This window comes from Lygodium microphyllum, unplaced genomic scaffold (assembly GCF_053477565.2).
Source record: "Lygodium microphyllum isolate KBCC unplaced genomic scaffold, Lygodium_microphyllum_v1.1.10 scaffold_63, whole genome shotgun sequence".
In the NCBI taxonomy this organism is placed as follows: domain Eukaryota; kingdom Viridiplantae; phylum Streptophyta; class Polypodiopsida; order Schizaeales; family Lygodiaceae; genus Lygodium; species Lygodium microphyllum.
This window is the reverse complement of record NW_028229546.1, coordinates 503,740-521,315: the sequence shown is the minus strand read 5'-3', so window position 1 is coordinate 521,315 and position 17,576 is coordinate 503,740. Positions and strand designations below refer to the sequence as shown.

At 40.8% G+C, this 17,576-nt stretch overlaps 1 protein-coding gene across 2 annotated transcripts in view; it reads right to left on the bottom strand.

Annotated features, from left to right (window-relative positions):
- Window positions 1-9,228: 9,228 nt before the first annotated feature.
- LOC148008847 (protein MANNAN SYNTHESIS-RELATED 1-like) overlaps window positions 9,229-17,576 on the bottom strand; it is a 34,140-nt gene continuing 25,792 nt past the window's right edge. The window contains exons 4-6 of one of the 2 annotated variants that reach the window (XM_087673989.1): window positions 11,164-11,249; window positions 10,458-11,040; window positions 9,229-9,733 (exon numbers count right to left, since the gene is read on the bottom strand). In XM_087673989.1, the coding sequence (XP_087530115.1) occupies window positions 9,434-9,733; window positions 10,458-11,040; window positions 11,164-11,249 (969 nt within the window). In that variant the 3' untranslated portion in view covers window positions 9,229-9,433. Of the gene's footprint in view, window positions 9,745-10,457; window positions 11,041-11,163; window positions 11,250-17,576 lie in introns of both variants that reach the window. The other variant, XM_087673990.1, reaches the window with a different exon arrangement.

The window sequence follows — 17,576 nt, the reverse complement described above, 5'->3', positions numbered from 1 at the left end:
TTGAGAGTGCTCTTCTGCAAGAAGAGGTTAACCGTAAGAATTTGGATGCCTCTCGTGTGTCGCATGCTATGACAGTTAGAGGCAGGAATGATGGATATGGAAAGCATGGCAGTGGCAGTGGCCGTAGACAGGATTCTCAAAAATCTCGGTCCAAGTCTCGTGGGAAGTCATGTAGCAAATCTCGTGGCAGGAATGCAGATGTTACTTGTCACCATTGTGGGAAAAAGGGCCATATTAGGCCACAATGCCATGAATTGCGCAATGAAAGGCGCAAAGATAAGGGGAAAGACAAAGTGCAGGATAAGTCTTCTGATCACAGCATAGTACTTGCAAAGTACAATGTTAAAATTGAAGACATCAATGTTATGCAGCCTGAGGATGTTGATGATGATGATTATATCCTTGCAGCTTCTTCTAGTGCTTCGCAGATGACATAGATACACTCTATGTATGCACAGTGTTGGCTCTTGAACTCAGGTGCGTCCTTTCACGTGACACCTTGTCGAGAGTGGTTTCATTCATACCATACTGTTTTGGGTTCTGTGCACTTGGGTGATGACAGCTCTCTTGATATTGTGGGCATTGGTGATGTTAGGCTGCAGTTTCCTTTTGGCAGCAGTTTTGTTATGCAGGATGTACGTCATGTACTTGCTTTGACACGCAGTCTCCTGTCAGCTGGACAGCTTGATAACTCAAGTTATCATGTATCTTTTGAAGACTCTACATGGAAGATCACTCATGGAAGACTTGTGATTGCGAGAGGTGCCAAGGTTGGCAGTCTCTACTCCTTGATTGTATCAGCTTCTTCCCTTGATCATGTTTTGTCTGTGGGTTCTATCCCACATGTATCTCTTTGGCATGCCTGTTTGGGCCATATGTCTTTGAAGGGAATGAAAATGCTTTCTGTTTTGCAGTACTTACCACCCCTTGATTATGCATGTTTTGATTCATGTGAGCATTGTCTTTATGGCATGTAGACTAGGTCTACGCATAAGAAGTTTGGTAGGCCACGCATGAGTGGACCCTTGGCATTGGTGCATTCGAATATCTCTGGGCCCATGCCTTGTCAGTCTATGGGTGGTACAAAGTATTTTGTTACGTTCATAGATGATTTTTCATGGAAAGTTTGGGCTTATCCCATTAAGCTGAAATATGATGTCTTGGCTGTGTTTCAGAGATGGCTTGCATTGGTTGAGAACCAGTCTGGGTATAGGCTAAAATGCCTAAGGACAGATAATGGGGGTGAGTATATCTCACGTGCTTTTGAGCAATTATGTGATGAGAGGGGTATTAAGCATCAGTTGACCGCCCCCTACATCCCCCCCCCAGAATGGTTTGGCTGAGCGGATGAATAGAACCATCTAGGAGCGTGTACACAGTATGCTTAGTCATGCAAGCCTACCATAGAGCTTTTGGGCTGAGGCAGTTAGTATAGCTGTGCATGTCATAAACAGATCACCTTCTAGTTGTTTGGATTTCTAGGTTGCAGAGGAGGTATGGACTGGAAAACCCCCCTCTTATGTGCATCTCCGTATCTTTGGATGTGAGGCTTTTTGCCATGTGCCCAGGGACAAGAGAAGTAAGCTGGATCCCAAGAGTGTCAATTGCATTTTCCTTGGTTATGGGGATGCAAGCGAGATGGGTTACCATCTCTGGGATCCGCAGGCGCAGAAAGTCATCCGCAGTCATGATGTAGTCTTCCATGAAGACGAGATGCATAGGTAGTCTGAGAGAGTTGTTGAGATCCGCAAGGTCATATTTCAGGAGCAGCCGAGAGCTTCCGCACAGCCAGTTGGACAGCCTACAACTGTAGTAGATGCTCATGGTCAGGGTGTTGGACAGGCAGCTGGGCAGGCAACAGAACCTGTCGTGAGACAGTCTACTAGAGACAGACGTCCACCAGATAGAGTTCAACCCTCAATGCATTATGTCTTGGTTACAGATGCAGGAGAGCCTTTCACTTATGATGAGGCTATGCGCAGGGGTGACAGTCACTCCTGGGAGAGGGCTATGTAGTCTGAGATAGATTCCCAGCATAAAAATGACACTTGGGATTTGGTTTCCTTGCCTACGAGCAAGAAGATTTTGCCATGCAAGTGGGTGTACAAGCTAAAAAGTACCCCTGGACACACCAAGTCGGCATACAAGGCTAGATTGGTAGCAAAGGGTTTTAAGCAGGAGCATGGTGTGGACTTTGACGAGGTCTTTTGTCCTGTGGTTAAGATGACCACCCTATGCTTAGTCTTGGCTTTGGTTGCTCAGCTTGACTTGGATTTATACCAAATGGATGTCAAGACGGCTTTCTTACATGGGGACTTGCATGATGAGATTTATATGGAGCAGCCTAAGGGCTTTGCAAAACCTGGCAGGCAGCACCTAGTGTGCAAATTGAAGAAAAGTCTTTATGGCTTGAAACATGCACCTAGGGAGTGGTATCATAAGTTTGATGCCTTTATGCAGTCATAGGGCTACAGCCGGAGTGCTATGGATCCGTGTCTTTACACGAAGAAAGCCTGTCATGGTTCTTTATTGATTTTGGTACTCTATGTGAATGATATGCTGATAGTAGGGAAAGCTCATGATGAGCTAGATGCTCTTAAGGCTCAGCTTAAGAAGAGCTTTGAGATGAAAGATCTCGGACAGGCCGCTCACATACTTGGTATGCACATTAGACGCAATAGGCATCATGGACTCCTCTACTTGTCACAAAGGGAGTACATTCATAAAGTCCTTGTCTTCATGCAGGACGCAAAGCCTATTGGTTGTCCATTACCTTCTTATGTGAAGGTATCACAGGCTGATTGTCTGCAAAGAGATGAGCAGAGGACCAAGATGGCCAAGATTCCCTATGCATCCGTAGTGGGCAGTCTTATGTATGCCATGATAGCCACTCGTCCAGATATTGCCTTTGCAGTTGGTGTTGTCGCACGCTATATGGCTACACCTGGCAAGAAGCATTGGGATATCATGAAGGGTATCATGAGGTACCTAAAGGGCACTCCACATATGTGCATATGCTATGGCAGCTAGGATACAAGAGTCGTGGGGTACACTGACTCTGATTATGCAGGACATGCAGATAGTAGGAAGTCCACTTCCGGCTATGTATTCACCTATGCTGGAAGTGTTGTTTCTTGGATGTCCAGGGTGCAGAAATGCAAGGCCCTTTCTACTACAGACAGAGGCCGAGTATGTTGCAGCCACTGAGGCTTGCAAGGAGGCCATTTGGTTGGGTCATTTAGTTGTTGACCTTGGTATTGATGCTATCCCTACACTGCATTCGGATTCTATGAGTGCTATTCAGTTAGCCAAGAATCCGGTCTTCCATGCGAAGACGAAACACATTGAGGTGAGGTATCACTTCATACGTGGGGCCGTTGAGGACAAGTCTATTGATCTTGTCAAGATCAATAGACTTGTCAAGATCTCGACTTCATACATGGGGTCGTTGAGGACAAGTCTATTGATCTTGTCAAGATCTCGACTGACCAAAATCCTGCAGATCTGCTCACGAAAGGCCTCTCTATAGAGCGCTTTGTCTTCCTCGGGATGTTGATGGGTGTGGGATGAGATGACGTCTTTCCTCATCCTGTTGTACATGTGTGCATGTTGTACTGTCTTTTTTCTTTTTCTTTTCACTCCTCACTGGGGCAGATTCGCCTTTAAGTGGGAGGTTGTTGGGGGTAAAGGCGCCTCTGCCTAGCCGTCTGTGTATTACTATACTGGTAGTCACCGCCACTACACACTGCAGCTGGCGGGCGCCCGTCACCGTCACTTTATTTTTTATTCTTTTAGTGACAATTTGAATAAAGGAAGGCGCGGTCACACATTGTGACTATTGGAGTTTCCATTTCTAGTCTCTCCCTTTCTTTTTCTTGCTCTCCCGCAATAGCTCTCGAGTCCAACCTTCGATCCATCACTCCCTTTCAGCATGCGTGTGCATGCATGTGCGTGTGCGTGTGAACATGTGTGCATGCATGCATGTGTGTGTTGAGGGGGTGAGCATTTACCACCTCATCAACAAATTCATCCTTTCACTTTCTCACATGGCATAACCCAAAAGTTCCATCTAAGTTTCAATTTGAAAAGGCACTCCCTCTCCTTCTTGTGCCACTCCATAAAGTCTCATTATTGTAGGCCTTCTTGAAGAGTTTGATAGATTGAGGTATTTACTTAATATATTTGACTATTTAAGTGGAGGATTCAAGGCTGCTCAAGCAAACTTGTTGTTTGGGATTCGAATCCACAAGTTCCTACCAGCATTAAGATTTGTCTTAGGAGACTCATATCATGCATGGGCATATAAGCACATTGGATATTTGGACTTGTTGTAATGACATTCAAAGTAAAAGTGACATGAGAGCATGGTCAAGTATTGTTGGTCATAGAATGGACCATTGGATCTCAAGGGATATCAATATGAGCTTCAAGCTAAGGGATAGGTCTACTAAACGGCTCATTAATGCAACTTGTAAATTTTTTTGTGTCATTAAAGTATTGTTATAGTGGCCTATAAGTTTGATCAACTCAAAGAATTGGGTTTTTTATTTTATTACTTAAGCTAAGAGTTTTTTAGGTTCTTTTAGAAGGTCATCCACATTAGATAGGATTTCCAACACTTAGGGTTCTCTTAGACTAATTTTCTCATGATGAAAAGGAAGGGTTAAGGTTAGTTGGTGCAAGTAGGACTTCTTGACTACAAACACATACAATTGGCTAGTGGAGATCTAAGTGTTAGACTTTGTTCTATTATACTAAATTAGCCTTTAGCAAACTCCTCATTAGAATCAAAAGGGAGTAAATTGCTTGAAAGTCAATTCGCATTAAAATCATTAATAATTTTTGTGGACTGCAATCTTTAGTTTTAGAGCTCAAGTGAGGTATTGAATCTATAGTGATGAATTTTTTTAAAGGTTTTAACAATTACAATAACACTTCTTAGACTAGGTATGGCGCGGGTTCTTGGATACTTGATTGGACCACATAGAAATCCACTAAACAACATGCTAGAGTGCAATTTGGCACATGGTAGATTCTATATAGTTAGGATTCTAAGGTTGAAAATATATTGGAAACACCTTCCCTTGGTTCTAAGCTTCTTTCTTAAAATCAATCTAGCATGTCACAACTCCAATTGGGTATAAGTCATTTGACTTGGACTTTTGCATTTTTGCAACAAGGTCAATGCATATGATGTATAATACTTCATTAGTTTGAATCAAGTCAATTGCAAGCACATGGTTTCACTTTCAAGCATGTAGGGGCAAGATTTGAATAACTCAATATGGACCAAAAGGATCCAAATTAGTTAGACTAAGTGCTCCTTCCAAGTTACTAGTCCATTAAATGCAATTGATGCATGACATGTCTCAATTGTAAGAAAGCTCTTCTTCGTAGAATTTTTCACCTTACTTGCTTATTATGTAGGTCACACATACATATATACCCTTTTGTAATAATACTACACAAAAAAACTTGAAACCAAGTCGAGGATCTGCTTAGGAAATTTCTCCCAATAAAACATGACCACACACACACACACATAGGTAAACCATTATAACATTCTTATTTACCATGTGCCCCAAACAGGTTCAGGGGCTCATCATGAATCATCCAACCTACGAAAAACTAGCTCCAACACCCCATCGTAAAAACAATCCCAAAGTGTGATAGATTTAGCATGTTTTGTCATCAAGAAGAAGGGAAATAAAAAGTGCATCACTTAGAGAAAAAAGGAGTTGAGCATATCTATTGTGATTTGAGTACCATAATAGTGATAACAATGGCTTCACATTATAGAAACTTGGAATCATTATCTATTGATGGTGGGCCAACCACCGCCACAATAGGGAGAGTTGATAAAAGTTGTTTGTAGGGATGTGGAAAGCTTTTGTAAAAATCATTGTGGATGTACCAAGCAAGAGGAATAGGTAGCCTAAGACCATTGGCATTGATTTTATGAATTATTTTGAAAGGCCCATAAAGTAGAAGCTAAGTTGCAACTTAACCACTGAATAGGTCTCACACTCTTTGCTTCATTATTTTTATATTCCTAAATGTCTTTTTATTATGCTTGAGAGAATATATTATTGTGCCTTTGTTGAAGTTGTAACCTTTGCGCAAACTCATTAGGTATGGGACTGCCTTAAAGAGTTAGGTAAGAAATTTTGCATAATGTTTATGAGAATAGATTGTTGTGCTTTTGATAAATTTTAAGTAGCATTGTGTTAGCTATGGGGACTTCATTAGACATCTTCATACAAATGAAAATAAACAAACAAGACATCAATCGTCAACAATTTGATGTGAAATGTGTGATGTAATATAAAGGCATCTATGTTGGGTTCCTATACTAGAGTGGGAACTCTAGAAAATAATTAAGACATTAGCAAATTAACATTCAAAGAAGATTCACAAATTCCATCTTTCTATATAAGCATTGACAACAACTATAAATAGATAAGCATATAATAGAACCTTGTCAAATGAGCTTACTCAAACTATTAGAAGATGAACGATCAAGGTAACTATGGATGGATTACTTATGGTAAGGAGTTATGTATATTGAGCCTTGGATTCATGAATATATGTGCAAACAAAAACCACTTAACAAACGAGTTATGCAAGTTAAAGGATGTGTCCAATTGAAAATACTAGGTCACTTGAATACTCATCTTAGGAACTAACAAGTTCTTATATTAGTAAGCTTAGGATCTACAATGCATTACATAAGGATCACTAGAGCATGGAATTTCTTTGAGATTTTGGGATAGGTTAAAGCCTTTGACATGCTTTTCTTTCATGGTGTTGTTCTCCATAGAGCCATGCCAGCATAGATTGTGGGTGCTTAGCCACAAGGGCTACTCTCTCATGGCACTCACTAGGATACAAAAGGCTTCCTCTCATGGATCCAATTTTCACTTGAGAAAGGTCAATGAATGATAGGAAATAGAGAAGTGTGATACCAAGAAGCAATAAGAAGGGCAAACTCAATCAATGGGAGAGCATGGAACCTCTCCCTCACACCATAATCTTGGGAAAAAAAGAAGAAGAAACAAAGAAGCAATAAACCAAGAGTGAAGAAACAGAGAAACACTTGAGTTAGATCCGCACAAAAGTAGGAGCAAAAGAGTATGCACAAACTACATGTGATATCCTTTTCATTTTTTTCTTTAAAGCATGCATGCACATTTGAGTTAGAGTTGATTCCTCACACTATTACAAGGCTTATGTTTTAAGTGCAATGCAACTCTTTGAGAGATTCCTACTATGAGTTCAACACCTCATCCCATAACAAAATTCTTAGGGGCTAAAATCATCTTTCCTACATTGAGCCATCATCTCATGTGCCAAGCACTCTCAATTTTGCAAGTGGAATGTTTACTAATGATGCTAGCAAAATCTACCACAAAGATTCCCTATTGTTAGCATAGATTAATATCATGAATTATAAGATTCATACAAGGGAGGTTACTAAGGGGTTGGACTATTCCTAATGAGAGGTTCATATCTAGACATATAGTTGTTGACTTCCAACAGATAGGTTAACATAATCAAGACCTCCATAGCTACAAAGTCCATTAAGTGCCATATCACCTCCCCTATATCTTGTAGTAGGCAAAGCATTTGAAGGTCTCCCAAAAATTGGATAGCTAGCAAACATTATTCTCCCATATCATGGCCTACAAACGCACTATAGGGAGCCATAAACCCAACATAAATCCTCATATCATGAGGTATCTTAGAGGGGGATCTAAAAATCTCTCTTTAAATTAAGGATTATAGAGTGAACCTTGCAATATTGGGATTGGTTGTTGAAGCTCCTCTAGTGGATCAAAGTGTTTTCTCCAACAATAATAAGTCCATGCCAATGATATGGCTATCTCCTAACATTGGAACAAAGGCAATCCATTTGCAATTCATGACCAGTGGACCAAGTAGTATGTGTAACAAATCTTGGTTCTAACTAGCAATTTTGATGGCTCCAAAGCCAACATTGAATTCCCAAGCATTAAAGTACGTGGGCAAAAGGAAAGTGAGAATGTCAACACGAGTGTATGTCTAGTTTATATAGCATGTGCATGTGTGGGGTGAATAATAAGCACACATGTAAGGTCTAAACAAGGATACAACACCAAATTCCATTATATAATATGGCAAATCACCACATCCTCATGAAATATCCAAAAGACATTCATATATGAATCCTCTTAATCCTACCCATACCCATATACTAAGATCAAACCTCCAAAATGTTAAACATTTCACAAGCCCAAAGTTGCATGCTTCTAGCAACTTGTGACATAGCTCTACAAGTCTTATTTAAGATGGGTCCATGCAAGTGATGAGGATGAAACCACTTCTACTTCTTCACTATATCTCTAAAAGCATTGAATAAACCAACTCTAAGTTGGCACATCTTGAACATGTGAGAAAAGTGGAGAATGCACATGTGCATGTTGAGAGAGATCCAAGGACGATGATGGAATGGCATAACAAATGGACATGACAAATGGATTGGCCCTTCAAACCATTTCAACCCTTTTCAAGCACACTTTGTTGTCAAGGCTTGGCAACACCTATTTTGTTTTTCGTGATCTTTCCAAAACATACAAAAATATCAATTACTACTATTGAGCCGAACTAAATCCATCGCTTAGCCAAAACATTTACTTCATGAGAGATTTCAAGTCCTTGGCTTTTCTTGCATCCCACTTTCATTAGCTTAGTTTAAGCTCTTGTTCATTAAATTGTTTTAGAACTCTTTTAGTCGATTATTTCTAATCTCTTGGTTTGTTGAACATGAAGGAAGACTACATGGATTGTTTGAGGGCTTGTTATGAAATTATAATTTTCATCCAAATGGATACAATAGGTGAGTCTCCCCACAATACTCACAATTTTATGCAGGAAATGAGTTGCTTTGGCTACTAGAAATGCATTCGATTAAGGTCGACCTTATAGACAACATTAAAAGGAGCATCAAGCATTCGAAATTCTTTAGTTAATGATGAAGTCCAATATATTTGGTGACGATGAAAGACAAGACCAAAAGAGATGACATGCATGTCTCGTGAGGAATTGCCATTTGTGCCACATACCAGCAATTTGTTGCAAACAGTTCACGCAGTATATTTGTATTATTATTACATCAACAATGTGCAGTTTTAAAAAGATGTCCTCAGCTTCCATAACCGCATGGCTTACATTGACACAAGTTAACTGCTTACTTAGAAACCTGCACCATTATACAGAGAATGCTCTTCCATGCTGCCAAAAACTAATGCCACCATTGAGTCTCCCCCAAAACTTCGTTCCTTTAATGTTACAATGCTTTGAACTCATGCTTGCATTGATAAAACAGTGTCTAAACTTTTTTTCCTTTAATGTTACAATGCTCTGAACTCAAAGCTCCTGTTGATAGAACAGTGCCTTATAAGCTTGAAGCAGCATTACAAAAGCAGGAGTACACAGCATGATCTTTCTTTGTTACAAATGGTGACGTGACTTTCGAGACCTCTAATTTTGATGAGCCTTTGTTATCCATTGGTACAAAAATTTGTAACTTTCCTATAGCTATCCGTTCACCACTGATACTTACATAAGAAACACCCAGTACTGCAGGTACAAAAACATCGCTTCGAGTGCAAACGTAAAAGTCAATAGCCCTTTCAAATTGTGTGTTCCCAGAATAAAGGATTTGTTTCTCTTCGTTGAATGGCATGCTGTACTCCTGCAAAATAGCTGGCATTATGTTAGCTTGTTCTGTGAGTCTTGCTGCCAGTATTCATCTGTTTTGTCATGAAAATCATGGTACAGTGAAGTAGCAGATGTAAGACTAAAAGGAACTGAGTTCTAGTGTTTCATTCAGATGGTGAGTTCACGAGTACCAGTAATGCAATACTCCTGACCATTCCTTAAATCATGTTCAGACCTAGACGGAGCTAATGGGGGTCCAGAAATGCTTAGTTACACCACCTCATTGCTGCAAGGGCAGCATCACATTCAGGTGGATGTTGGAGGCCCCAACATCATGACCAACAACTATAGAAATGTGTGCTATGTAAAATGACATGAATGTTCTCAAGCCAACAGGATATAGCAACATACCCAAAGCTTCACAAAGGGAAATGTATTATCCTACCAATGCCTTGCGATTCTTGACAGCTCTACAGTTGCACAAAGATGGTGACTTGCAGACTGCTGATTTATTCAGTACAATGAACATTCAAAACAATGATATCCATTGCAGCCAGTAAGCTTAAGTTGCATACTAATAGTTGTTATCATGTGAGACAACACAGGAAGTAGGACAGCAAGAATCTGCCATCATGACCCAATCAGGAAAACCAGAAACTTGTCCAGCAAGTATAATCTAATGACCAACAGGTCGTGGCTAAAGAAGTGAAAGCAAGAGATGTGAGGAAATTGTATATATCTTGCAGAAGAGCACTTACTTTAGTATATATGTTTGGGAAGAATTGCTTAAGTGGATCAAGGCTTTGATTCCATCTCGACTGAGTCAAATAAATGGCTGTGTTGGAAGAAAACCCTAGTCTTTGCAAAAAAACTCCGACTTCATATGCATCAAAGCATTTCTTATTTTTTGAGCTATCTGATTGGCTACAGGTCTTTTGCCTCAATACATCTGGCCGTAAATCTAGAGCAATAAAACGACCACCTGATGATTCACCAGCTTCTCGCAATCGACTTAATAGCCGCTCTCCCAGCTTTTGCACTTGTGAATGAAAGCGCAAGGCACTATATGTCACCAAGCACTGGATTGCTTGCACTTCTTCATTGGGTACCTCTTTCACCTTCAAATTTGATGCAGGAAAGAAACTTGTGACCTGAATAATCAATTTCTGTTTGAAAATAGGTTGTATATTCTCTTCAATGTAGTCTGGAGTAACTTTGTAAGGCACTTTCACAATGGTTGGAGTCATTGACCGCACACCTTCTGGTAATCGTCCTACAACTCGGACCACATCTTTCAAACTTGATATGAAGTTATTCACATCATAAATTTTGTCAAAATCACTGTCAATCACAAGGCAGGTAGTTAACATACAAGAAAACAGTAATTGTAGAGAGAGAGAAGACCAGCCTCATATGCGACTGCTGCCCCTGAAAATAATGAATTTTTCAACATCAATGTCTTACCCATTTGGTTCCTTTGCAGCATCCTTAAGTGTTGGCAACAACAAAGTAGCTCCCAGTATTCGAGCTACAATGACAGCATCACAAACCTGCACATAGGAATAGACATTACATTACAGTATTTGAATTACCTCATGGACATGCAAATAACATCTAAGCTACCAGGAACAGGAAACAGGAGGAACAGCATAGATTCCAGGAATGGGGTGGGAATACTAACTTTAAAGATGGGTGAAATTTGTACTTTTTCCTGATTCTGAGATAAACACTTCACAAGATTCAAAGACACTTCACAAGCATCACTTTGAAGACCACATTGCACTAGTGAAAATCAAATGGACTTGCACCCTATATTAAGATCACTTGATGCTGCAAAATGAGCTTCAGTACATACTACAGGAAAAAGTCTAAAGAACCATAAGAATAGACAGAGCTTGAAGGCTGAACTGTATATCAAGAAAGAGCCCAGACCCAAGTGGAATGGCCAGTAGTAAATACAAATGTCAAGTCAAAACATTGAACATGCTGGAGGCCATAGATGGCAATCTGTAAGCTGCACTGTCCTTTGCAAGCTCCTCCAAAAAATGAGCACACACCTTATTGACTCTACTTATGTGCCCACAAGTGCATAGCTTGCACATCCATCTATGTGCTCCAATGTGGGCATCGCATTCGAATTTCCCTTCATCACACCATGATCACTCTGAGTGAGTTTCATCTATACTCGCTGCTTGGGAAGATGACATTGAGCAGAGGAGCTCACAAACAGAGGCCAACATCTGAGGCAGATGGAATTCCTCTTTTTTTTTTGGTTTTGTTTTTCCACGGCACTTCAAGTCATGACCTGTCATGAGGCACAAAAAGGCACAGCGGAATGGCACACAAGATATATCAATAAGGAATCCTTGTATTTATGGTATCGAAAGTTACAACATTGAGGCACATCTTAGGACTACACCTTCGTGATGCCACACATGTGAGGGTTCACCACTGAGCACAAGAAATCACACGTAAAGTGAAAACCAAACAGAGCTCAAACTCACTACTACTCCTTATATAGGTGTTTCTGGCTCCAATGCCATGGTATAGCTATAAAGCCCATACCCTTACACTACCTTCACGGGACTTCAAGTCATAACCTGTCATGAGGCACAAAAAGACACAACGGAATGGCATACAAAATATATCAATAAGGAATCTTTGTATTCATGATATCGGAAGTTACAACATTGAGGCACATCTCAGGATTACACCTCGTGACGCCGCACATGTGAGGGTTCACCATTAAGTATAGGGAATCACACGTAGAGTGGAAACCAAGCAGAGCTTAGAATCACTACTACTCCCTATATAGGTGTTTTTGGCTCCAACGCCATGGTATAGCTGTAAAGCCCATGCCTTTACACTCACCCCCACTTAATGAATTGTTGTCCTCATCAACCTGAGGGTGGTTTCTTGACTCATTCCGAGGTCTTAACACAACTTATGCTATCAAGCTGATCAATGTCTAACGGTCTAGGACTTTGACTCATTAGCAGAGGTCTTAATGCAGCCTTTTCTATCAAGCCAGTCAGTGTCTGCCACACTATGACTTGGGGGTCTTAACACCACTTATTCTATCAAGTTGGCCAGGGTCTACCCATCTAGACTTAGTTATTTTATTCTATTTCATTCCACTCCACCCTCGACCCAATTACATTTGAGGAGTGAAGGCTTCATGGTCCTAACTTGAGGTGGCTTGGCACTTATGGCTTTGCATGCCAAGCTTTGTAGGCACGTGTGGAAAATCAAAGTGCAAGCCAATATTGAAGTGTCTGCACAAGAGGAAAAGGAGACACAAAGTACAAGAACATGTCTTACTTATAAAGTTGCTTATGAGTACAACTAGGGTCACCTCACTCTATCAATTGATGTAGACCCATGGGCTGTTTATATAGCCTCAACTGGCTAGGGTTAGGGTTTCTCCTTTTCCTCAGGACCATTCACACCTACCTGCCCTTATCCACTCCTGCATAAGGAGAGTAACATATGCCTATACTCTCAACACCCCCCCTCCCAATGCAAGGTGGCATTGGAATACAAAGCATAAGAGAAGACCCCCCCTTAACCCAAAATAGGATGCCTTTATAGATCAAGCTACAAGGATGGTTATAGGCGCAAAAGATACAAGACTTAGAAGAGTCGATCATCGATGGATTGGGTGACAAAATTAGCCTCCAATTCCTTAGGTACTTTAAGATAGTTAGGACATTTACTGGTAATATGTCATGTCTTCTTATATTTATTACATTTCATCTTTTCTGGGTATTTTTTCCAACAATTGTTTACAATATGCCCTTTCTTCTTACAAAAAGTACACTTATTGATAACTGTATGCACCAAGACTTGGTCATGGGGTGTTGAAGTAGATGCCTAATTGGTGCTTCCTTCTTTGTGATTCCTTTTTTCTTCATCCAAACAGGATTGGATGGTACTTGCCAAGGTAGGATTGGGAATATTAGTAAAAGTTGTTACAAGTGTGGGAAAGACCTTTTTGACAGCTTTTAAAAGAATGGCAATAGCATCCTCATCATGGATTGGTGCTTGCACTGAAGAAAGTTGTGTTATGAGGCCCTTCATATGAGAAATAAATTTTCCCAAGTCTGCTCCTTTATATTCCAAGCTGAAGGATTCTATCTTAAGAAAAATCTTAGTGTTTTTACCTGTAGCACCATAGAGCTTTTCAAGCTCATTCCATTTCTCCTTGGCAGTGGAGAGCTGATCAACATGATGAATCAAGGATTCATCTAAGTGTAACATGATCATTGCTTGAGCACGTTGATCATTCTCCACATCAGAAGGATTTGTAGAATTAACAACTCTAGTCCCTTGAATGAGAGGCCAATAACCTCTCTCCATCATTTTTTACTTAATGAGTACTTGACAGGGGTGAAAGTCTTCCAAATAGAACTTAGGGTTTGATTGTTTTCCTTGGATTTTGTGAAGTGAACTTAGACTGCACTTCTGGCTTCTCCTGATGATGTGGCTTATTAGAGGAGTTCTTGGTAGAACAAGGCTGATCAATCAACTCTATACTATGGGATGAATCAAAGGAGAGTACAATAATACTCATTTCTCTGATTTACCAACAAACAGTAAGAAACACCAGCTAAATGTTGAGAAAGCATGGAAATTCTCCTTATATTGGAGAGGATAAGGGTGGCTAGGTGTAAATAGACCGCAGGACAAGGGAGCAAGGGGAAACCCTAACCCTAACTCTTCTAGAGGCTATATAAACAGCCTAAAGTACACACTCACAGTTGAGGAGAGTGTACTAGTTGTACCTTGAAAAACTGACAAGATCTTATTCTTGTACTTGAGCTCTCTCTCTCTCCCTCTTGTGCACACTCTCTCATGCTTCCAACTCTGATCTTCCACATGGTATCAAAGCCATCTCTGATCCCTCAGCCTTTCTGCACACCTAAGTGCACAAAAAGAAATCTTGTCTTCTCATTTGCCCTCGTTTCCACCATAGCCAGCTTGACCCACCTCTGTTGGAGGACCTGGGGAGAGCAAAGGAGAGCACTTCAGCTCCTGACTTCTTCTAGAGATATTCTCTTCAGCTCAGGGCGACTTGGAGTGGCACATTAGAGACCGACATAAGGCGTCGTGGAGGGCAGCATTGCACAAATTGTGAAATCTAGCGCAGTTTTGACAGCGTACTGTTCAAGGGCTTCGTGCTTGCTGACAACGGCGCAATCATGGGGGCCACCATAGGGCTTTCATAGCCCCCCTAGTGGGTCAACTCCCTCTAAGAGGGTTTGAAGAAATTCCTCCTCTACTAGCTGCTATGAGCAAAACCCTAACTGTGAGTTTCTGGCAGTCATAGCCAGGAGCTTCAAGCTTACTCATCTTTACATTTTCTCAATCTGGGCATTATCAACAATGATTTTAATCACTGAAAAACACTTGTAAAGATTTGTTACTGCCCTCAGGAGCTTAAATGCAGAGTGTTTTTCATTCCATGGACAATATTAAGCTTGTAAAGATCAACCTGCATTATGAGTACTAGAATGGATGCTAGTAAGAGTACTTCTTAGCACTACTAATGCATTCAACTAATGCTCCTTACTGTTTGCTGCTGGTAAATCAAAGAAATGAGTGTTATTCTGCTCTCTTCTGATTCATCCCATAGCATAGAGTTGATTGATAAGCCGTGCTCCACCAAGAACTCCTCTAATAGGCCACATTATCAGGAGAAGCCTGAAGTCCAATCAAAGCTCACCTCATTGAAACCTAGGAAAACAATAAAGCTTAAATCAAGGATTGTTTGAATAACAGGACCTCCAAAATCCTATCTTGAGATATTACATATGTATGATTTCCAACCTTTTTCATCTCTACAGCTTTAAAGTTGGTTATCCTTTGTAGAGCTATCAGTTCTGCTATTTGGTTTGTACTTGGCCACCTGTAAAGGACTAGACACTGCCATTGCTCAAAGCAATAGGTAAGACTTTCCTATAATGGCCATGGCCTATGCAGATGTAAGGTATCAAATTCGCAAGTTCAATGGAAAAGATTTCTATCCTTGGCAAGTCTTGGTAAAATATAAAATGATGGAACAAGGCTACTGGCCCTTCATAAAAGGAACCAAAGCTATTGACCCATCCAGTTCTCTTGATGTAGAAGATGATGAAAGGGCTCAGGCCATCATCATGCTTCATTTGGATGAATCTTTAATTCATCATATTGACCAACTCTCCACTGCCAAGGAGAAGTGGGATGAATTTGAAAGGCTCTACGGCACTACAGGGAAGAACTCCAAGATCTTTCTAAAGATTGAGTTTTTTAGCTTGGAATATAAACAGGGAAAAGATCTAAGCAAGTTTATTTCACATATGAAGAGGCTAATGGCACAACTAGCCTCCGTTCAAGCACCAATTCATGATGAAGGTGCCATTGCCATCCTTCTGAAGTCTATGAAGAAGGTTTTTCCAACTCTTGTGACTACCCTAACTAATATCCCGAACCCAACCTTGGCAAGTACCATCCAATCATGCCTGGATGAAGAGAAGAGAAACCATACTGAAAGGACTTCAACATTTATTTCCCGTGAGCAAGTGTGAGTCCATACAGCTTCTACTAAGTGCTCCTTCTGTCACAAAAAAGGATATATTGTAAGCGATTGTTGAAAGAAATATCCTGACAAAATGAAGTGCAATAAATGCAAAAAGACCGAGTATATCACCAATAAGTGTCCCAGTGTTCCAGAAGTACCTAAGGAATTTGAGGCCAACTTTGCCTCCCAATCCGCAGATGACTGACTCTTTTGAGTCTTGTAACACTCTCTACCTATAACCTTCTTTTATAGCCTGATTTATAAAGGCATCTCATTGTGGATTAAGAGGGGGCATCCTATCATGCTTTATCCAATGCCACCTAGCATTGAGGGGGGTGTTGAGAAAGCATGGGAACTCTCCTTATACTGGAGAGGATAAGGATAGCTAGATGTAAATGGACTGGAGGACAGGGGAGCAAGGGGAAACCCTAACTCCTCCAGAAGCTATATAAACAGCCTAAAGTGCACACTCAAACTTAAGGAGAGTATACTAGTTGTACCTTAAACAACTAACTAAGCAAGATCTTATTCTTGTACTTGAGCTCTCTCCCTCCCTCTTGTGCACACTCTCTCATGCTTCCAACTCTGATCTTCCACACTAAATACATCAGTAGTGCTAAGAAGCACTTGTATCAACTTCCATTCTTCTACTCATAATAAAGGTTGAACTTCACGAGCTTAGTAGTGCCTATGAGATGAGAAAAACCTCTGCATTTGAGCTCCACAAGGCAGTAATTGATCCTGCCAGAGGTTTTTCAGTGATTAGAATCACTGTTGATAATCCCCTGATTGAAAAAAGTGAGAATAGGAAAGCTTGAAGCTTCCTAGCTATGGCTGCCAGGAAACCCACAGTTAGGGTTTTGTTGATTATGGGCAATAGAGAGAGAATTTCTCTGAACCCTCTTAGGTGTAGATGGCCCTCTTGGGGGCTATGAAAGGCCCATAATAGCCACCTCCATTGCGCCCTATGCTGCTCGTGGTTCAGCTCGAAGCAGGTCGCTGCCAGAAATTGCACCAAATCTACATCTGCAACAATGCCATGCTCCTGTGACCACAATGTCAGGGTTTTATGTGTCACCCTACTGCACCTTGAGCTGGGGAAGTGATCTTCAGAAGGGGTCTTGAGCTGAAATGTTCTCTTCTGCTCTCCCCAAGTCCTCCAACAGAGGTGGGTATCGCAGGCAGCTATGGAAGTGGAGAGTTTGATGAAGAAGATGAAGACTCATGTGCACTTAGTGATGGATGATGTTAAGGAAGTTGAGGAGATCAGAGATGGCTCTGATACCATGTGGAAAATTAGAGTGCAAGCTAACATTGA